This window comes from Fulmarus glacialis, unplaced genomic scaffold (assembly GCF_000690835.1).
Source record: "Fulmarus glacialis isolate BGI_N327 unplaced genomic scaffold, ASM69083v1 scaffold7556, whole genome shotgun sequence".
Lineage (NCBI taxonomy): Eukaryota > Metazoa > Chordata > Aves > Procellariiformes > Procellariidae > Fulmarus > Fulmarus glacialis.
Window position 1 is genome coordinate 17,156 of NW_009220009.1, and position 20,805 is coordinate 37,960.

General features: G+C 38.0%; 1 protein-coding gene across 2 annotated transcripts in view; it reads right to left on the minus strand.

Annotated features, from left to right (window-relative positions):
• The window catches only part of VPS41 (vacuolar protein sorting 41 homolog (S. cerevisiae)), a 107,251-nt gene that overhangs the window by 6,059 nt on the left and 80,387 nt on the right, over positions 1-20,805 (minus strand). For both annotated transcript variants that reach the window (XM_009580587.1, XM_009580588.1), the window contains 9 exons: positions 19,034-19,126; positions 18,403-18,530; positions 17,341-17,485; positions 14,566-14,607; positions 14,386-14,436; positions 12,981-13,118; positions 10,205-10,259; positions 8,972-9,112; positions 7,322-7,458 (listed from right to left, as the gene is read on the minus strand). In XM_009580587.1, coding sequence (XP_009578882.1) covers positions 7,322-7,458; positions 8,972-9,112; positions 10,205-10,259; positions 12,981-13,118; positions 14,386-14,436; positions 14,566-14,607; positions 17,341-17,485; positions 18,403-18,530; positions 19,034-19,126 — 930 coding nt within the window. The remainder of the gene's footprint in view (positions 1-7,321; positions 7,459-8,971; positions 9,113-10,204; positions 10,260-12,980; positions 13,119-14,385; positions 14,437-14,565; positions 14,608-17,340; positions 17,486-18,402; positions 18,531-19,033; positions 19,127-20,805) is intronic.

The following is a 20,805-nucleotide window of genomic DNA, read 5'->3' on the forward strand; positions in this document are numbered from 1 at the left end:
CAGCCATTCAACTAACCAAAGGTCCAGAGTTTGTTCCTCCTTAGCAAACATCTCAGCCCCCTTTCTACTTATTTAATATTTTTCATTAGATTGACATGTCATTGCCTGACAATGTTGTAAAACGCAAAAAGGAATCAAAGGCATCAAAATTATAGAGAGTCTTATTTCACAATACTTAATGAAGCAAGTATGAAAATATGACAAACCCAAATAAGTCTTGTGGAATTTTTCTTCCTCCTCCTGAGATGATGTTTGGAAATTTGTTTTCCAAGACAACAATGCCTCTGAAAAATGCCTTCAAAAGAGGCTCACAGTCAATTTTAAGCTGAACAACCCTACCAAAAGAAGTGGCATAAAAAGGCAATGTCCATTCCTTTCTCCTGATTATTTGCATTACAGGAGACATGGAGCGTTCTAAAATAGTCCAAGATACAGCTAATGCAAATACCTAAAAAGAAGGATAATAATAGTTTTACAGGCAGGTGAACACTATCGAAAGCCCTATCTTCTCACATACGCATTGTGAAGTAATAAGGATGCACTGCCAAGAATGATACGCAGTTAAGACTGTAAATCTGAAATACATTAAAAAAATAAAAATTGAGTAAGACTTTAAGCATTTCAAACTGGACATGTCAGTGGGTAAATGACATTTTCCAGTATTAGACGCACTGAGCCATAAAACATTTCAGAGCACCAGAAACTGAATGCAGCTCTACAAGACAAATACCTAGAAAATGAATCATTTTAATCTGTGATAATCTCAGGAACTATCTGAGTATGTCTTTCCCCTTCCAACTTTTTCCAAGGGCAACAGAGAAGGTAAATTCTGTTTTAAATATAGAAAAATGTCACTAGGTTTGAAAAAAATACTAGAAACTTTTTGCAAGGATAATTGAATGAGACTACATTTCAGAATGAGTGTTTGCCTGATTCAAAATATTCTCAATCAGCAAATTATATCCCAAAGATAAGTAAATAACTTAGAGCGGATGAGGTCTTGGCAATATACTGGAGTCTTTGCTAGCTGCACTCAGCATAAGCAGATGAAAAATCCCATGTTTAAGTAAAAGAAGCAAAGCAAGCATGTTAAATGAGAGGGGTGGAACAGATATACAATGGGAAGAAGGGAGTATGATTTATTATTTTCTACTTCAAATACAGTGTGCCAGAGGAAAACTTAATTTAAAAAAAAGAAAAATAAAGAAGCAAACAGTAGACATCATTAGGTCACTGGAAAACCTCAATACTGTTTGATGCCTTAAAAACAGAAGTAACAGAAATATCTTATGACATATCTTGTAAGACACGTGCTCTATATTTCCCCCACTATTTAAACTCCACTAAGATTTTTCCATACTACATTCAGTGACTGTTTGTCAGACCTGATTTTGCTAGAAATGGAATACAGTAGGCAGCTGTTGTTATATAAAAGGAAAAGTCACAACGAAGAACGTCAAATGTCAAATCTCAAGGTAATAAATCTCAACACTTCTGCAGAAACAGATTTGAAGAGCTCAAAGATGAGATGGATAATTTAAGAGTTATAGAAACAGGAGAAGGAATTTGGAAGTGAGACAGAGCAAGAAAGAAGGTTTGAATTAACTTCTTTACATTTAAAGGAGGGAGAAGTATATAACTGTGCACCCTAAGATTAGGCTAAACTAGTTAAAACTGACATCAGGCATAAATCTATAATGAAACCACCTTCTGAGGAGAAGAAATAGGATTCAGAGAGGATGAAACTGAACTTTTTTTACCCTTTAAAAGCACATGATTGTAAACACAAGCAGGACAGCATGGTACACTTATAGAAGTTTTAGACAGATATAATGCTTTTTACTAAATTAATGAAAACTGCTGAAACCGAAACATTTATTGCAAAACAGAATCCTAGTTCATTTTCTGGCTGTATTAGGGAAGATGCTACTGCCTAATTAAAATCAAAAGCCATAAAAACTTTTACTTAATTAAAAAAGTCCTGATTTACAAATGCCTAACATTATCTTTAAGGGAAAACACTGCAGTATGCAGTTAATTTGAAGGGTATACTCACAGCACTGGGAACAAATTCACACCTGGATTCAGCTTAGCACTCAAACAAGTCCAAGTTCCTTAAGGCCAACTAACCAAATGCTTCCGAACTGTGTCACAACCACAATTAAAAGCACATTATTTTTAGTCTTTACAATGGAAAGGCAGGTGTCCCTCTGTGCAAGCTGCCACCTGCCCCCTAGTGCCTCCAAGGTGTCTGAACAGCAGCTTGTTCATGTTCAGGAGCAAAACCCAAAAATTTTTCCAGATGCTGTTTCAAGCAGCATTCTTCAGGTTATCATTGGGGTCTATTAGTTTATAACCTCTGTTGTGAATGCATGGACATGAATGCTATGAATGGATGAACCTCTGTTATCCATCAGAGTTACTGTAGGTTCAACTGAAGTTTAAACTAGTATGTCAACATTTGAGTAAAATGGCTAATCCCCAAAACCTAGATGTAGTGCATCTAAAGAAACTGCTTTTATATTTTAAAACTAGGAAAAACAAATCTTAGAATAACAACATCTTTTGAAGTCGTCTTCTAACAATTGTCATACAAAGCGTGAGAAACTAGGCGTTTCTTTCTGAAATGAGGGGGGGGGGTGTATTTAAATCTTTTTGAACACCATAAGCATTTCTCAAATTTCACTCAGGTATAGACCAAAGCTGAAAAGACACCTATTTTATACATTTGGAAAATGTAACAGGCTTAGAATGAATTCACAAGTGCACAAATAGGGGGATTTTTCTATCAGCCTTCTCTGAGAGATTTAAGTGTGATACAGTGCCTCAGAAACCTGGAGCATGATTACATGATGTATTTTAAGAAAGACTCCTGCATTCCTCATTCATAAGCTAACACCCCTGTGTAATCAGATACCAGAGACTTAAACACGTGTGAATCATTTCATAATCTTTTCAATTTAATTTCCAGGGGAGTGAATATAAAAGGCAAATACATAGTTCAAGGGTACATTAGAGAAAGGAGGCCTTTGTTAAGATCAAACTATTGTATGACTGATGAGTTTCAGTCCAAAGAATTTGTATAACAACATCAGCAGCACTGGTTTCACTGAAAAAAATAAATAGTTTGAATTTCTATTTTGCATAGCAATACTAATAAACGCTGACTTTGCTACAATTTTCAAATAAGAACATTACTGCCCTAATTGTGTTGGCTAAGGGAGGTTTTAAAAATAACTGCACTGCAAAATTCCTAATGGGAACAGAGGTTCTGTAGGATTCTTAGAGTAGCAATGCTATGTGGGGAAACTGAATTAAAGTTACTCTGACAACAACTTTTCAATTGTATGCAGATAAAAGTTTAGTTTTGATTCTATGTCTTTGAAAACACTTTTAAATGCCAGCAGTAAAGATGAAAATTATTAAACTGTTGTCAGGGTATCAATATGACTTGACTTGATTTGGTTAGCTTGCCACAGATTTGAATGGTATTTAGTTATGTTGAAAATGTTGATGGAAGAATGGTGATTTATTTGCCATTAAATAAAAAATGTGCTAGGAATGTGTAATTTATAAATAAGCAGGTTTCTCCTTAAGACAACACATCTTCAGGAGTTTATAAATTCAAACAAAGTAGACTGTGGTCTATTTTATCTATAAATTTATGGCACCAAAGAACTAGATTTCAGGACTTAGATATAAAATATAATAAAAAAGTTTTAGACTACACTTTATTTGATAAATACTCCTGTTAAAATTTAGACAACTATAACTTTGTCTTTGTTGCCTATGTCTTCATAACTTTGTTGTCTATGAATGTTACTGGATATAAACACTAAAATCAGTATTATTTCAGCAGTAAATAAACTTTCATCACTACAATAAATCAGTGTCACTTGATTATGTACTGATTGTACAGTATGATTATTAACTCAGATGATGGCAAAGAGAAAACATTATAACAAATGATCCTCAGGAGGGAAAAAACCAAACAAAAATAATCACTTGGAGTTTTTATCCCAATTCAAAAACCACTTAAATCTTTTCCTGCTTAGGAAAATACTTAAGCATGTGCACAGCTTTAAGTTCATGGAAGAATTGCATTTCCTGAAGTCAAAAAATAAAAATGGGTATTCTTGAAGAATAATAAGGCAGCTTAATAGATCCCTGCTTGTAAAGTAAAGCTGTAACACCAGAGCAGAAGTAAATTGAACTAGCCTAAGAACAACGTCTCACATGATCCACATTTTATTTTTACCCAATAGAATACCTAATCCTATCTTAGTGCCATGCTTCGTTGGTTGGTAGCAAACAGATACTAACTCCTTTTCAAAGGTATAAGTTAACTACGCTACTTCAGAGCTGAGGTGAGCTTAGAGTAGCACACAGAACAGATGCAGCGCTCCATCTAATGGGTGGTAATTTGTTAAAGTCAAGCAATCAGTCTGCAACATGCCAACATCAATAAAAACTTAAATTATTCAGGGAAGATCCCAGATTAAAAAAAATTTACAACAAATTTTGTTGCATTAGTAGACTTCCTTGTTGGATTCTCTAATGCACACATTAGCTGCATATGGCATGCTTTGGCAGCCACTCAATTTGATTCACTTGGTTTTGCTGGGATGTAAAGAATTGTTTTCAAAAAGACAAAGTCTGTCAAAGGCACTGCTTTTAGCTCCTACCCATATTTCAAATCACACCTTGTGTAAATTTTACGGCTAAGGAAATTTAGGAGCATAATAGGAAACTTGGATCCGCATACTTATATAAGCACAAAACAATCTTTTCAGGGCTTGCAAAAGGAGGCCACAATTAAATAATTAACGGCACAACTGTAATACCTTCTGGGGAGTCAATGTTATGAAAAGATCAGCACAGATTTTGTTTTAGGCAGTGACTTGCAAACCAAGAAACAGGTTCTAACTTCACCTGCACACCTCCTTTGTGGGTCTTGGCACAAGATTTTCTTTTTTGCCATTGAAAATGGGAACAGTAAAACTTAAGTGCATACAGAGCTTGAGATCCAAAGAGATTAAATTAGAGAAAGTCCTAGCCAATGAAATTTGGATTCCTGTATGAATTCAAAATGTCTGGTACGTTAGGTGACGCAAATCAGGAAGTTTTTACTAAAATCCAAAGAATTGTGGCAGGCCAGAATAGAGGACATGGACTTCTCACCATGAACCTACACAGCATGATGTGAAGGTGTAACCAGGCATCATATAAACACACCCAAGCTAGCTTTAAAACAGCTAGTGAGGCAGCAGTAATGATGAAGCTAGGGCAGAGTTGCCCTCAGCAATGAGAGGCTGCTTAGACATTTACTTGAAGTCCCAGCCGTGTCCTGAAGCACACGCTGAATGCAGAAACAGTCCTGCTATAAAAAATTGAGCTTGCCAATCTAAGGCTACCTAGATGAGTGTGCAAGAGCTGCGATCACATCTCTCAATTTCAGTGTAGACACACCATCTATTCGTAAACAGTGCACTTTAAATTGCCTGTAAAACTTCAGGAACAGCCTTATTTTAAGCTATAGCTTATTTTTCTCTAAAGAAAAATAGTCGTGTCCCCCCCCTTTTTTTTTTTTACTATATTGTTTTGCTATCGTACAAGCAAGCCAAGTGCAAATTACATTAAGCTTCCCTAATTCCTATTATTCCTATGGGATCTAAATTTTAGCCCTAGAGCTATCCAAATCTACTTCAAAATGAATTAATTTGAAATCTATGAAGCATTTCAATGCTAACAGCAAATAATTTTAGATAACTTTGAAGGTTAAATACATCCTTTTAATCCCAAAGTAATTTTGTTAAAAGGTATTTGAAGAAAAAACGATTCTTCTCTCCCCAAAATGTGACCAACCGATGTCATCAGCTTTGTCTGAAGCCACACAATGTACTTTGCATACGTATAAAGCTGCAGCTGTGCACACAGCACTTTCTCAGTCTGTCTGCAGACACACCAAAAATTACACCTTGATTTCAGCAGAACACAGGAACAGGAGGATCAGCAGTGCAAGCAGCAGGGTACTGAGAGCAGCAAGATTAACATGCAACTGTTTAAATGCAGCATGCTATTTAGTTAGTATCATTTTGGAAGGATATTAGTATCTCATGAAATCAGTTAAAAACTGGAAGTAATGTTACAACGTGCATTATATGCAAATATGTAACTGTTTATCTGGGGTAGCTCCTTGCACATACCAAGTGTCAGGAGAACAAGACACGTAAAATGCTTCTTTAAAATACTGAAAGTCATAATCTAAAGCCCATATGATAATAAAATAATGGAAAAGCCTTGGAAAGGCTCAAACCCTGTCTTTTTAAAAGGCCTTCTGACATCATTGAAGGCTCTAGCAGATATAGGCTTTATCTGGCCTGGTAAGAGACCAACCATGACCTTACTGAAAACTGTCAAGCCCATCTATTTGCTAGAGATGTCCAAAGTCTAATAGCAGATGGGAAACAAATGTCTATGAGGTTCATAAAATTGGAATTTCAGCTGCTTACTGGGCTATGTTTTCTTGGACTCTGCATAGTCACACTGCTATAGGCATTCAAACTGCTCTATAGCCTTATGTCTCTCAGTAGAAAGGTGTAGAGCAGCATCACAGAGAACTCAAGTTTGGGCCTCCTTTGGTAGCAGGGAGATTTAAAGTATGCAATGCAACTCTCCGTTGTTACTTTCAGGGACATTAAAGGGTATGCTTCTTGCAAGTTCTTACAAATACGCATCAGAAACCAGTCATGTAGGGAACTGCACATATCTGTATAATTATGCTAGGATATGAACTCCCATAATCCAATGAGCAGTTCTTTTTTTTTTAAATGCATAGATGTCCACACATTCCACACAACAGACATGAATTTGATTTTAAAAGTTCATTTTCCTTTAGTTAATAGGACACTTAACATATGGCTCTAATACCTGGTGAATGTTTTAGTGAGTGCATGTTGTGTTCTGCCTCCTCATATATACGAAACAATGAAAAGTACTGGTCATGAGACTCTCCAATATTGGACAGTTGGGCAGTATAAAATAGTCTGAATCACCCAAGATCCTTCCCGTTCTACTTACCCACCAGGCTTATAACAGCATGGGAGAGATTTAGAAGTGCTAGAAGCCATCAAGAGAAGAGACTATTCGTCTTGACAAATTTCTACACTTTTTGTCATAGTTTTGTACCAAACTACAGCGTCAATGACAGATGTCTGAACAAAATGAACAAACCTTCATGATAGCCATTTTTCGTGCTGTTCAGTAGCAAAGCGGTTTTGCTGTCTCTCAAATTCCATCACAGGAGGAATGCAACATTTACCTGCAAGTTGTAGTCCTGAAGAATTTTTACTAGTGAGTCTCTCAAATTAGGAATCTCCATGCCTTCCTTAATGCGGTGGATCAAAAGAATGGGATCCACATGGGTTCCGATATTGTTCAACAAACCCGTAATAAAAGCTGTGAAAACCAAAAGGCAAAGAAATGAATAGAAAATCCAGCAAAATACCTGATTAAAGGATGCTTTGGTGACAAGCTACAGGCTTTGGCTGATTCTAAGACAGTTCTCTAGTAAGAGATAACACTAAGCCTCTTTTATATAGCCTTCATATGTTTCTTGCAGCTGTATTTACTCAAATATAGGCCTTTGGGTAAGAGTGGAAGATCAGTTTGGCAATCCACAGAACTTCTAGGGTATGCAGAAAAGGGGTAACAGAGTACCCAGCACAAAGCCACAAGTAAATAACGCATTTCAATTCAATAAAAAGGGCACTCAAGAAAACAGAGCCAGAAAATTAACTACATTATGTGACTATTCCATTCCCAGTTCCAGGGTTTAAAAACAAATTTTCAAGCACTTAACCTAACTCGAACGTGTTTCAAAACATTGGTGAGTGACACAAAAGAAGTCTTTTGGTTTTTGCACCTGGCTAAACGATACACTTGAAGGATGAACCTCAAGGTTGTGTTTTTTCTTCAACCCCCAAAACTGAGAAATAGCTCTGGAGTTGCTCTGCTTATGAGCAGATGGAACTGAGAGAATTCTATATGCTTTGAATCCCTTTTGCTCTCAAGATGTCACTGATTGTAGCATCACTTTTAGTGATGAACTGCATTTAAGTATGGGTAACTTGAGAATGCCTTTCTTCTAAAGTAGTAACAGATTTTGGTTGCTTCTTCCTGTCAGATTTAGCGGCCAAGAGATGAAAAGATATGTATTCTGACACTAATTCTACAAGACATTCAATCCTTTGGAAAAGAGATCCCAAGAGAGACTTTAAAGCCTTGATTTAAAGCCCCAGAAGAGGTTGCAAAACTAATGGAGTAGATAGTTAAAATAATTGTCTATTTTCTCAGTCATATGAACTCCTCTGAATCTGCCTCCTGAACAAACCTGATGTTGCTTATGAGATTCTGACGGTTTCTGATTCCATCTAAACTTTAAACTTGAGTAGCTATTCATATAATGGATGAAAGGCAAAATGCACTCATTATTACAGATCTTACCTTTGTGTCACAGAAACAAAACAAATTAGTTATTCTACTGAGGGGCAGAAAGGCGTAGGTTCTTCATTTTCAGAATTTCAAACGGAAGCAGCTGCAATGAACACACTACACAACATCCTTACCAAGCCTGCAGACTGTGTTTTGAGGCTGTCTAAAAATAAAGCCTCATTCTGCCAAATTAAAAGCACCATTCTCCCCTTAATTTGTCATTAAGGACATAATTATGCAGAGCTTAGTCAAATGTTAAATCCCTAAGTACTCATTCTGTTGCATGCCCACATGCTGCCTTACTGGAAGTTTTTATGCACAGTAGGACAGCTATGTTGTGCTCCACAAACCAGAACACCTCCCTGGCCATCCATAAACACTTTCTCTAAAATGCACGTGGATAACTCAATCCTTTAACTGCAGCAGCATTCCACAAAAAAATACACATGCAAGGCTTCTGAGAAACTATCCCACTTACGTGGTTTGTCAATAGAATATAAAATGAGGTCTTCCCAAAGTTCTCCATCATCTTGTTCCTTGGCAAATTCAATAGCTTTATCTACATCTTGCAATTCTTCCATTATCATCTTCAAAGCACTGCGGCTATTACCCATTCTGCCTAAAAGGAAAAAATAAGTAGAGAGATTATAAATCCTAAACGCTTATCAATGCTCAGTGCTTTAAGAAGCTCTTTCAGTATTAATTTTGTAAGTGTGAAGTTGCCTGAGACTAAGACAACCAAGACCAAATCTAATCTAATCTGATGTAGGAATGCAAATCCCAGAGCAATCAGTATAACCTGAAGAAATGCTTGGAGCACTTTGCTGGACTGGGATCTGGAGTCTTTCTTAAGGATGTGTTGGGTCGTAGTAGGGCTTCTGAACTGCAGCAACATCTAAGGGGGAGTGTGTCTATGTGTATGCATGTAAACTATGACATGAAATACCCCCTTTAAGAGCCCGCACAGACACTCTTAATTTGCAGTAAGTAGAGTGCAATTTACACCCATGGAAAATTAGGGGAAGAGGAAGAAACACTGAACTATTCTTTAAGTAAACCTATGAGTAAATCCCACTGTGCTCTCAAATGGTCCACAAAACATTTTTCTTACTAAAACAAAGATTGATTAAAAAATGCTTTCCATTTTGTTCATGACTAATACATAAACATACATAAAAATCTTAGTCTAACAATGCCTCCTATCCAAACTCCCACTGCCCTGCTGGGGGAGTTAATTTACAATTAATTTTATTAAAAAAAAGAAAAAAAAAAAAGAAAGAAGCAACATAAGCAGATCTTCCACCTCAACAAAAGATAGTATTAAGCTTCTGATATGTATTCAGAATAAAACATTTGTTTTATTTCTCCCCTCTCTTCAAACTGACAGTATTACTCTTCTCTTGGAGATTGTCTCAAAAGTACCCCCCCGCCCCAACCCATTCCCCATAGCCCCCCAACACCTCTAAAACCCCAGAAAAACATCAAATCAGAAACACAATAACACAATATATGGACTTAAGACATCATATGAATACTCCAGTTCTTTGTTTTATTTTCTAAATCATGTTATTTGGTCCTACTGACTGTATACCAACTCTGTTTCTGGGAGAGCATGTTAAACAATATTAGACAATACATCATATATTTTCGCAGCATAAACTTTGACAAGATTAAAAGCATGTTGTAATTAATCACACTGAGTGTTACTTACTCAGAAGATAGACTGTCTCTTCTACAAAGTTCCTCTGTTGGCAGATCTCAAGAGCCTTGAGTTTAAGGGAAGGGAGGAGGAAAAGAGAATACAGGGAACCATGTAACACGATATTTTATTGATCACAAATGCTACAGAAGGCTTAAAGATACTTTTCCATGAAGTTGCATTACTCATTTTGGCAGGAATACAGCTCCCTTAATATGCACTGTCAGGTCCTCTGGCATTAATTAAGAGGAGAAACTCCATGGCATTTTTTTGATTTTTTCTATAAGATTAAATAAATCTGGGGACAGGACAGGTATTTCAGTCTGGATTATACCAATCTCTACCTTTAAATCTACTGGCAACTTCTTTCTTCTGCTTCCAAAAGATGGCTAATCCAAAAGCATTAAGGTTATCTGCTGTCAAGACTTGCTTCCTGTGGGTAGTTATGAAGTCTCTAGCGATGGAGGTCTACTTGACATTTGTTCATAATACAAGCCTGTAGATCTCCTCAGGGTAACCAGAATGGTTTTGGGAGGTAGAGAGTGCTCTCCAAATTTTGTACCAGTGACCTCCCAGAAGACAATACAAAAATAATCCAACCCGAGTATGAAAGAATAAGGAGGAAACATTTCTCGTAAATTTGGTTTAAAGACCTGAGAGCTAAATACCATGAGCAGTTACTGAATCTGTGTGTAGTTGACAAACACTGAGCACAATTACCAAAATTACCAAACTGATTACCAACAAATTTTTAGTAATAGAAAATTGGCAGGGCTGGTATGCCATAAACGATGCCATGTCTGCTTCCACTTTGGAAGCAGAAAACAAACTCAAGATTCATGGAACAATAAAGACTTTCATACTTGGAAATCAAAACTATAAATGTGTAAGATACAGCTACAGCTAAAGATGTAGGAAGGAATTAACTTTTCCTTCCATTCTCAAATTATTTCAGATGGGTTACTATGAAGATTAGAGATATGGACAATGAATTTCAGGGTAGAGGTAAGTGAATTACCAACCAGATACTTCAGGCGAATGAAGGTATGAATAATACTAATAAGTTATAAACACATCTGACAGCCTTTTTCCTCTCCACTTAGAAGTTAAACTACAAAGTACCAGGTATTCAGTATTTCTGGATGCTGCACGTTTATTGACTGTCATGCTCCCTCTAGAGGAAAACAGGGAATATTCATACTTCTCTTTCAGTTCATTTTATAAAACATTTGCTAAACTGCACTTGAATAAAAATGGCTTACTTTTAAAGAACAAGAATTATTTCTTCCTGCTGGTTTTATAATTTCTTTAAAGCAATAATAAGTGTGAATTTGCAAAAAACCATGATATTTGAACAATTTATACACTGCACTGGAATCTGCTTAACAGGAACTGAAAGTATTGGTAATTGGGAAATTCTTGGTCCCCTTTTTATTTCCTTAGAAGAAAGATTTGTATGTGGCAAAAAGCGTTACTGTATGATATGTATGGTAAGAAGTATAGTTACAGAATTAGCAGTGACAGTAAATTCAACCAAGTTTTATACAGTGTTGGTATCTTGCCTCCCTTCTTTAGCTTCTTACTGAAACATATTAAGGTTAGAATGACACTGAAGATAGGTGGCTAGATCTGCAATAACTAAAACTAATTTGCACCAAAAGAAAAAAAGAAGTGCAGGTAAGGTTTTATACATAAAACCATGATCATGCAAATAATACATAAGAAAACTAAGAGAGAATCTGAGAGTTAAAAAAAATAAGACAACACTGTAGACAAAAGTCTCTGGCTGGAAATCTCTCAGGCTAAAAAGATCACTGAGACAACCTAGTTTCATCCAACAGTTTCAACAAAGACCAAGCCTGCAATCCTAACAAAGTATTTTCCAGTGTTTCCTGCTGTTGCACAGTAAAGTTGACAAAAGCATGCAAACCAAGAGAGGTACCAGGAACAGTACTAGTTCTCTTTAGAATGTCAGCCATGTAAAATGCAATATTTAATATTACACTTAAAACTACTCCACTGGTGTCATCATTATAGCTGCATATAGAGAGGCCGCCTTTAACAAAGTCTGCTCTGCTCGGCCATTAACAGCAACAGATACAAATAATAAAATACTGACCCAACTAAAGAAGAAAACTTAAATTTCCATTCAAGCAGGGGGAAAAAACCAAGACTGTCCTTAACTTTATTTACTTCTTTTTTAATTTGACAAGAAAGAGTAAGGAAGGAAAATGTAAAAAGGTTAAAGAAAGTCGAAACATGGCACTCTGTAAAACCCCAAGTCTACTAGCGGAAGTACAAAGACAAAATACTTTCAGCTCTGCTAGTTCACTGACTGTTATATTGTGTATATTACTTGAAAACAACTTAGGACCTTAGAATATAAAACTAGAAAAACTCCAGTTACAGCTACTCATTTTTCAAGATCTAACACTGACCAGTCCTAGATTTGGCAAAATGATTGTTGATTTCTTGCAACCACAACCTGCTGCCCAGTCAGACCAGGCACTGATGCGTAGATATGCTGTAGGTACGCATCAAGTGTGAATTCAGAGCTTCTGCACTAAAAATCCCCACTGATTCCTGCCCTGTGAGCTGAGAGAGGAAGGTCTCAGCTGTCAGCCAGCTCTGCAAACCAAACTTCTAAAGGTGAGGGTCACAAACTCAAAGGATCTCCGCCTTTTGGCAGTAGAGGGCAGTACCAGACACAGTTACAAATTCACAACACTACAAGTTACAGAAATAAAAATCGAGGACCTGTGCTTAGATTTTGAGGGGTTTGCCTTACCTTCTCTAGTGGACAGTGCGTGCTGTCTCTGAGAAACGGTAGTAAATTTGGACGATCGTATTCAGCATAAAGGCTGATTTGTTTCTCATGATATCGCTGGCCTTTATGGTGGTCTCTCTTGAAAAGTTTGTGCAAATACTAGGAATCAAAAGAAAGAATCAGAACTCAAAACCACTTAGGCAATATTATTTGTTCTCTGCTAATAAAAAACGCCTCCTAATTTCCTCAGGAATGTGCTAACACATTCTAAAAGGCACAGAGATTAAATCCTGATTCAAAAGACTAATTTTACATTTTTCTCATCACAGCAATCTCCAAAACCAGCTCTATAAAGCAGGTTTTCAGCAACAGTTAAGAAACTGTCCTTTAACCTTCAATGAAACTACTGGATTTTGAATTTTACAGAAAACTTCAGACAAATATGTCAAATGAAGCATTTTGGTTATCTAGATATGGTTGACCATTACAGATAACTATAAATCAAATTTTCACCACATGAAATGTTTTAACCAAAGTACCTCAAACTATAGATACTGGGGCAAAGCTCCTTCTCTCTAGATGAGCACAGAAAAGCCTTGAGAATCATCTGGAGAGTCACTTTTATGCAAAGGGAAGCAGGCTTCACACTTTGAAACTGATGCATCCCTTCCATAAATTGAGAGTTGTCTTTGCAAAGCTCCTGGGCTACGGGCTGCACACTTCATAGAGCTGCCTTCTATAATCACATCTCTAACACGTAAACCTGCTCTCCACCAGATCGATGCCCTGAGCCCCGCCTGTACACAGCAGCAAGTTAAACTTCCCTCCCTAATACAGCCCAAGCCCACGGTTACACGTTACATATTCCACTGACAGCACATTCAAACTGAAGAGGTGCTTTTGGAATAGCAATGTGGAGCCACAGCCTTTACAGTGATATTGTAATTCTGCACAAACAAGAACAATTCTGGAGCGTATAGAAGTTACAGCTTTAGAAAGACAAACAGTTCACTGTCTCTATGGATCTGAAGCAAGACGTGCTTCAGAGTTGCACCCAACATCCAATCCCATTTTTGTGTAGGGCAAGAGCACGGATACAAGCAAGAAGTAAATGACCAGAGAAGACAAGTGTCTGCAATGCCATAAGGAGTACCTCACGGTATGCTAACAAGTAAGCGGTATGTTAACAAGTAAGCACTATGTTATCAAGTTCTCACAGGTACACATTTTAAAATTATTTTACTATTGTAAAAATGCTATGGCCATGTTAAAAAATGGATTAGCAAAATAGCCACTTTGGCTCTGATGATTTACGATGTTTTAGTGTCATGTGCATTTTGACAGGATAACCACATCTGTAAAAGATGTGCCCAGCAAAAAGTTTATTCAGCTCAACTCGAAACCCACAGAATATAGAAATATTTACCACATGCTGTAGTTCAGGCCTGTTTTCTAATTCTTCAACGACTCTGTCAATCTGAAAGAAAACAAATAAAACCCAACAGATTAGCAAACTTGTGATGAACATCACATGTACATGACTGAAAGAACGACAGATAATAAAAGCAAGCATTGGGCTGCCATGCCATGAACTTGCTATACTCACGGAAATTTTATCTTCGTTATCCAAAAGCATGTCTACTGCTTTCTAAAACAAAGAAAGAGAACCCAGTTAAGAAACAGGTACACACATCATCTCACACTTTATATAGTATTATGCTTGTTCACTGATGGGTATCAGATGGATATTGCAGACCTACTCTTTTCAGCAACAGTAATTCAGAGAGCAGTTTGCATAACATCAGCATTCCCCGACAGCACAGCATTACAGGAGAACACATCATGTATTCTTCCAGAATACTTCTCCTAAGTTTCCACACTAACAGCAATCAATACTGTGCACTTATATTGCAGGTGAAGTATGCCCATCGAATCATGGGTCACAGAAGGTTACTGTCAGATGATGTAGAAATACTATTTGTCCCATTGCAAAGGGGAACTGCAGGGTGATGGCTGTACAGGAAACACACGACTCAACTTGCCTTACAACTGGATTCCTCCAAACTATCTGCACGCCGATACCGTAACACAAGCAGACAAGATCATGTAAGCAGAGTGGCTACCGGGATTCTGGTTCTGCTTCCTCTTAGAAGAGCAAACTTTGCTTCACATTCAAAAATACAAACCCACAGATTCCCGATATGATTTACTATATTTAATAAAAAAGAATTACACTCTTTTTTTTCCCATGTAGTTTAGGATGTGCATACCAACGATTATCATCTTTGGTACAGATGTCTCTGTATTTTAGCTCCAGTGCTTAAACAACCACTGCACTGAAAGAGCAGATCTACCTGGTTTCCCCCCAAGGATCATACCAAAACTCATTTGCTGAGGTTTTATAGCCAGCTGGGAAGAAAGAAGATTGAATTCCACACAAAACACATATTTCTTATTTTTGGAATTTAGGTTAATAACCTTGCAAACTTTCAGAAGCAAAAAAAAAAAAAAAAATTGTGAGCACAGGTAGTGTTTTCCTCAATCCTCCCAGTAACAGGTGGAGACTTCGGAAGAAACAGGCGAGCCCAAGATATCAACACCTAGCTCCAGGACTGGCGCCTCCACTAAAACTTTGGGTTTTTAAACCATGGAAAAACCTTCAAGAGACAAGGTATGCTGGGGCCTGATGGAATCCACCTGTCCTGATAGGGAAAATGTGTCTTTGGGCATAAGCTGGAGGGATTGATCGAGAAAGCTTTAAACTAGAATTGATGGGGGAAAGGGATACCAACAGGATTGCAGTAGCTAAGCCAAGGGTTGGCATTGCATCGCCTGAGGGTAGCAATGCCAGTGGGAATATTTACACTGCTCATGGGAGCATGGAGGGCTCAGGAGCATATCTGAGATGCTTGTACACCAACAAACACAGTATGAGAAACAAACAGGATGAACTGGAAGCGTTGGTTAGCTCCCAGAGCTACGGTATCATTGGTATTAGTGAGACTTGGTGGAATGAGTCCCACGATTGGAGTGCTGGGATAAAGGGCTACAGGCTGTTCAGGAAGGATAGGCAGGGCAGGCAAGGTGGAGGTTTTGCACTATACATAACGGTGAGGTTTGACTGTACAGTCCTTACAGTTAGTGGTGACGTGGTTGAGAGCCTCTGGGTGAGGATTAGGGGGATGAAAAACAAAGGTGGTGTTGTAGTGGGTGTCTACTACCGATCACCCAGCCAGGATGTAAGCACTGAAGAGTTATTCTATAGGCAGTTAGGAGAAAATTCTGGATCGGTAGTGCTTGTCCTTATGGAAGATTTCAAATTCCCAGACATGAACTGGGAATATCATACTGCTGTGACGAGCAGGTCTTGGAAACTCCTGAAATTTGTAGGAGATAATATCTTATCACAGGTATTCAGTGAGCCAACTAGGAAAGATGCCCTCCTAGACTTGGTATCTGTGAATGGAGAAGGACTTGTCAGGGATGTGATGGTAGGTGGCTGTCTTGGCCACAGTGATCATGAAATGGTTGAGTTTAAAATTTTCAGTATAATAAGAAAAAAGGACAGCTGAGTTGCTGCCCTGGACTTCAGGAGAGCAAACTTTAAGCTATTCAGGGAGCTATTTAGCAGAGTACCCTGGGAATCTGCTCTTGAGGGCTTAGGAGTCCACAAGTGCTGGTCAATCTTTAAGAATCTCTTCTCCCTAGTACCCAGTGATAGAACATTTGGGAATGGTTGAAAGCTGTGCCAAGGGACGTTTAGACTCGACATGAGGAAGCATTTCTTTACAGAGAGGGTGGTCAAACACTGGAACAGGCTTCCTGGAGAGGCGGTCGATGCCCCATGCCTGTCAGTGTTTAAGAGGCATTTGGACAATGCCCTTAATGCCATGCTTTAACTTGGTCAGCCCTGAATTCGTCAGACAGTTGGACTAGATGATCGTTGTAGGTCCCTTCCAACAGAAACAGTCTATTCTGTTCTATTAATTGACTGCAGTGAAAGAAAAGTGGCAAGTACATTTAACATAAGCCTCACAACAAATTCACTGCCTCCTTTCTTTGGCTTATTAATAGCATTATTTGATTAGAAATGCAGAAAGAATATAATGGTGAAAGTCTACTTGAGAATCACAACAATAATCTCGGATCTGGCACTCTTCTCACTGTGAGCGATGCTCAAATGGAAATACAAAGGAAAAAAAAAATCCTCCTTGGGTCATTTATTTTGCAGTCTAGGCAAACATCTTTTTCCGTACCTCAGAATATATCCAGACACTGCAAACACACTCTCTCCCTCAACACTATCTTTATCTCATTTATTTCTAATCTGTTAAAATATCTCTAGTGGAAAGTGAATATAAAATCATTAAGATCACCATACCTCCGAATCAAAATCCATGAGCAGAACAATTTTGTCTCTGATAGAACTGAAAAGATTGTGCTTGTGGATCAGCTGGAAGACGTCTTTATGCCTCAGAGTTAGGTAAATTTCTAGGGCTTTGCCATAGCGCTGGTCATAAGTATATCTGATAAAAAACAATGTTACAATACACATGATCTTACATATCTAAATGTAGGAAAACTACCTATGAGGGAAAATATAAATATACTCTAGGATGTAAAGCTTGTTAGGATGCTACTTGATTTGATGAATATCTAAATAGTTGCTGTGATTCACTTTTGTTAAAAAGAAATAAAACACTGGGCAACATTAATTTCAATTGTTTATATCAGCCACCGCATTTGTGTTCTGACCTGTGCTTCTCTGCATTTTCATTTTCCCGTTTTCAAACAACAGGGGAAGCCACACAAAATGCTACCTTTTCTATTTTTGGAAACTAATTGGAACTCTCTTCAGAGCTAAAAAACATTGTTCTCTTAAAACTTTGGGATAGACTGTAACGTAACAATAGACAGTTCTGCTTTCTTCAAAGAAACAGTATGAAAAGAATTTAACATGGGAATCAGGCTGAGAAAACTAAAGAGCTTTATCCCTGTACGATGTAGCCTAGAACCAGATCAGTTTTGGCACATTTTCCAGTCACGTATTTCCAGCCACATTAAATGTAAACATACTACTTTTGAAATAGTGGGGAAAACCCACCATTTTATTTTCCTGTGGGTAATTCTGAAATGCACACTTCACAAAAGAGGCTTCCTCTGACAGCACAAAGAGGAATGCTAGCTATTTGCTTTGGAAAGAGGAGTAGCAAATCCAATCTTATACCAAACTCTTTGCTTTCATACTCAGCACAGACTTTATAAGGAAGGGAAAAGAATTTCTAAGCTGTGCAATCAGCAGAGTGGAGAGTAGAGAAAGCTGATACTCTGTAGACTGCCACAAAGGAGATGTTTCTGTCAAGAGAGTTAGGCAAATATTTGTAAATTATGGTATACTATTTAAAGCTTATTTTTTGTAACAGGACTTTAAAATTGTACTCACAATTCTGCAAGTGTTTGTAGCAAAGTCCTGTTCTGTGGATCTTTCTTCAGGTGATCCACTACAGCTTGAACTATGATTGTGTTGTTGTAGAGATCTCCAGGCCACTCTTTTATCAGGGTTGCAAAACCCTAAAAGTATAAGAGATTGTAACAAAAATAGAAAGAACTGCCTAAGGAACATTTCAAAACATCAAAGCTTTAGCTAAGCCTCTGAGATGATACCTGCTGTGCTTCACCTCTAAGCCACTTTTACGTGCCCACAGACATGCACAGTGCAGAACACAGATTTTCCTTCTTAGGGCAATGTTATTAAGATTTATGAAGCTGGGTCTCTTTCAGATGCTGTATGCTTTGTGCAGCACCTCGACCACTTGTGCTACATTAAACAAACTAAAAATAATAGTATTTATAGTAAGTAACCAGTCTCACAGTACTCGCATGCTCTGAAGCACCTTCTACCTATTCTTTTAAAGTCTAAAACAAAATTCATCTTTTTAATCTTTTCATTATCGTTAAATTGTCCATTGAAAATCTGTTTGAATAAAACAGAGAATTTGCTATCAGAATTCCACATTGCTGAGGATATTGTGCTGGCAATAGCTATTACATGCAGACACATTAGGCTGCAGTACCTCGTAGTCACTCTCCAAAAACTCATGCAGGACCATTTCGTAGATCAGAGGTTTCAAAACTGGATCCCGTCTGGGCAAGTAACGACTAATTGCCTATAGGAACAAAGAAACAAAGCGTCAAAAGGGGAATGACATGTAACATCCTGGTACACTGATGATAGAAAAAAGAATTGTTGTGAAACAAAAAAACAAAGCTACATGCAAAACATGGCTCTTGGTAAACACTGGAAGCACTGTATATTCATATTTGTAAGCAATATCCTAAAGTTCTTTACGTTAGGATTGCACACACTGGAATTGTATTACTTATGTGAAAGAATTTTCATTAGAAAGATAGTGGTAGGATACTAGTTAGAATGGGAGTATCAGCCATTGCACTTAGAGAAGTCTGAATATTTACTGCTAGTCATTTAGAAAATGAAACCCACAAAAGATCCCTCAGAAGAAGAAAGTTTTCAAAATCCATTTTGTCCAGTCTTGGTCTTATATCTTGTAAAAAGGTGTAAGCATTCGTCAGCTGAAAAATGTGTACTTTTGATTTATGACTTACTGTGAGGTCACTACATTTTATGAAGAGTTCTGTTTTGCCAGCTATTTTTACATACCCCAATGAAAATTAATTTGAGAATACATCTCTCCACGGAAAGGGTGAAGGCGTGTGATCTGTTGCTCTATAGGAGGTGTTAAGGAACCGCATTCTGGCAGGCAGGAGATGAGAACCTGCCAGAATGAATCAGCTTATACCCCGGAATTTCAGCACAGCATCTTATTAGCACTATTATTCCATGCAACTAGAGGCCAAGGTTATTACTGCCTGCCAAAATAAACCCTACTGCTGCCAGCTGTGTTGGGACTCTGGGGTTTGTAGCTGAAGGCCCGACACTGATGAAATTCCTCCAAACACTCAGAGATGTTGCCTGTTGCCCACTAATGGCACATGGTGCAGTAGCATTTTGTTACTGAAGTTGATGAACAAAGCAGGAGAAATAACATCTCACTACATATTTTTTTTTGCACTTTTACAGACAGCAATGACTATTCACAACAAATTCTCCTAGTATTTAAAACAAAACAATTGCCTAAGTTACATATCTCCTTAAAGTCTTCCATCCGTAGGTGAAAAAGGAAGTAAAAATAAAAGACCAATAAAAAAAAGCATTGTTAATGACTTTGCAAAAATTAAAAGTTCATTGCTCACCGGAGACCTCTTCTCTCCCCATGCTGTTTGAGCTTGGCCAGCCTTTGAAATGTAGCGTACTGCCAACATCAGCTCCCACCGTCTGTCACAGAATTTAATAGCTAACTCAGGGCACGGTCTTGCCAGCTGCCCTGGGGAATCATATTCCTGACCCCCTCATAAAAAAGCCCCTTCCAACCATAAAGAAAGCAAGGTGGACATGAGCTACAGACTCGAAGGCAGAGGACATTCTCCAACGGCTGTTTTCATACCCACTTCCTACCTTCCTGCCACCTCCTAAATGAACAGCCTTGCCCGACAGGCTTTGCTGCAACTCTTGGATGCAGTTCGGCCTCACAGCGAGCTGCGGAGCGGTGCAGCTGCCTCGTTGTGTGGGGGCCAGGCTGCCTCGGGAAGGAAATCTCTCCTGCCCCAAGTCCCACTGCTTTGAAGGAAAAGCACAATCTCCTCCTGCAGTTTGGCCCCGGTGCAAAGACTGAGAAGCATCAAAATCATTTTTAAGCCTAGGCACAAAATGACCTAAGACCTGTGCTGGAGGTTACAAACTCTTCCTATTTTATTTTTAAGCAGTAGT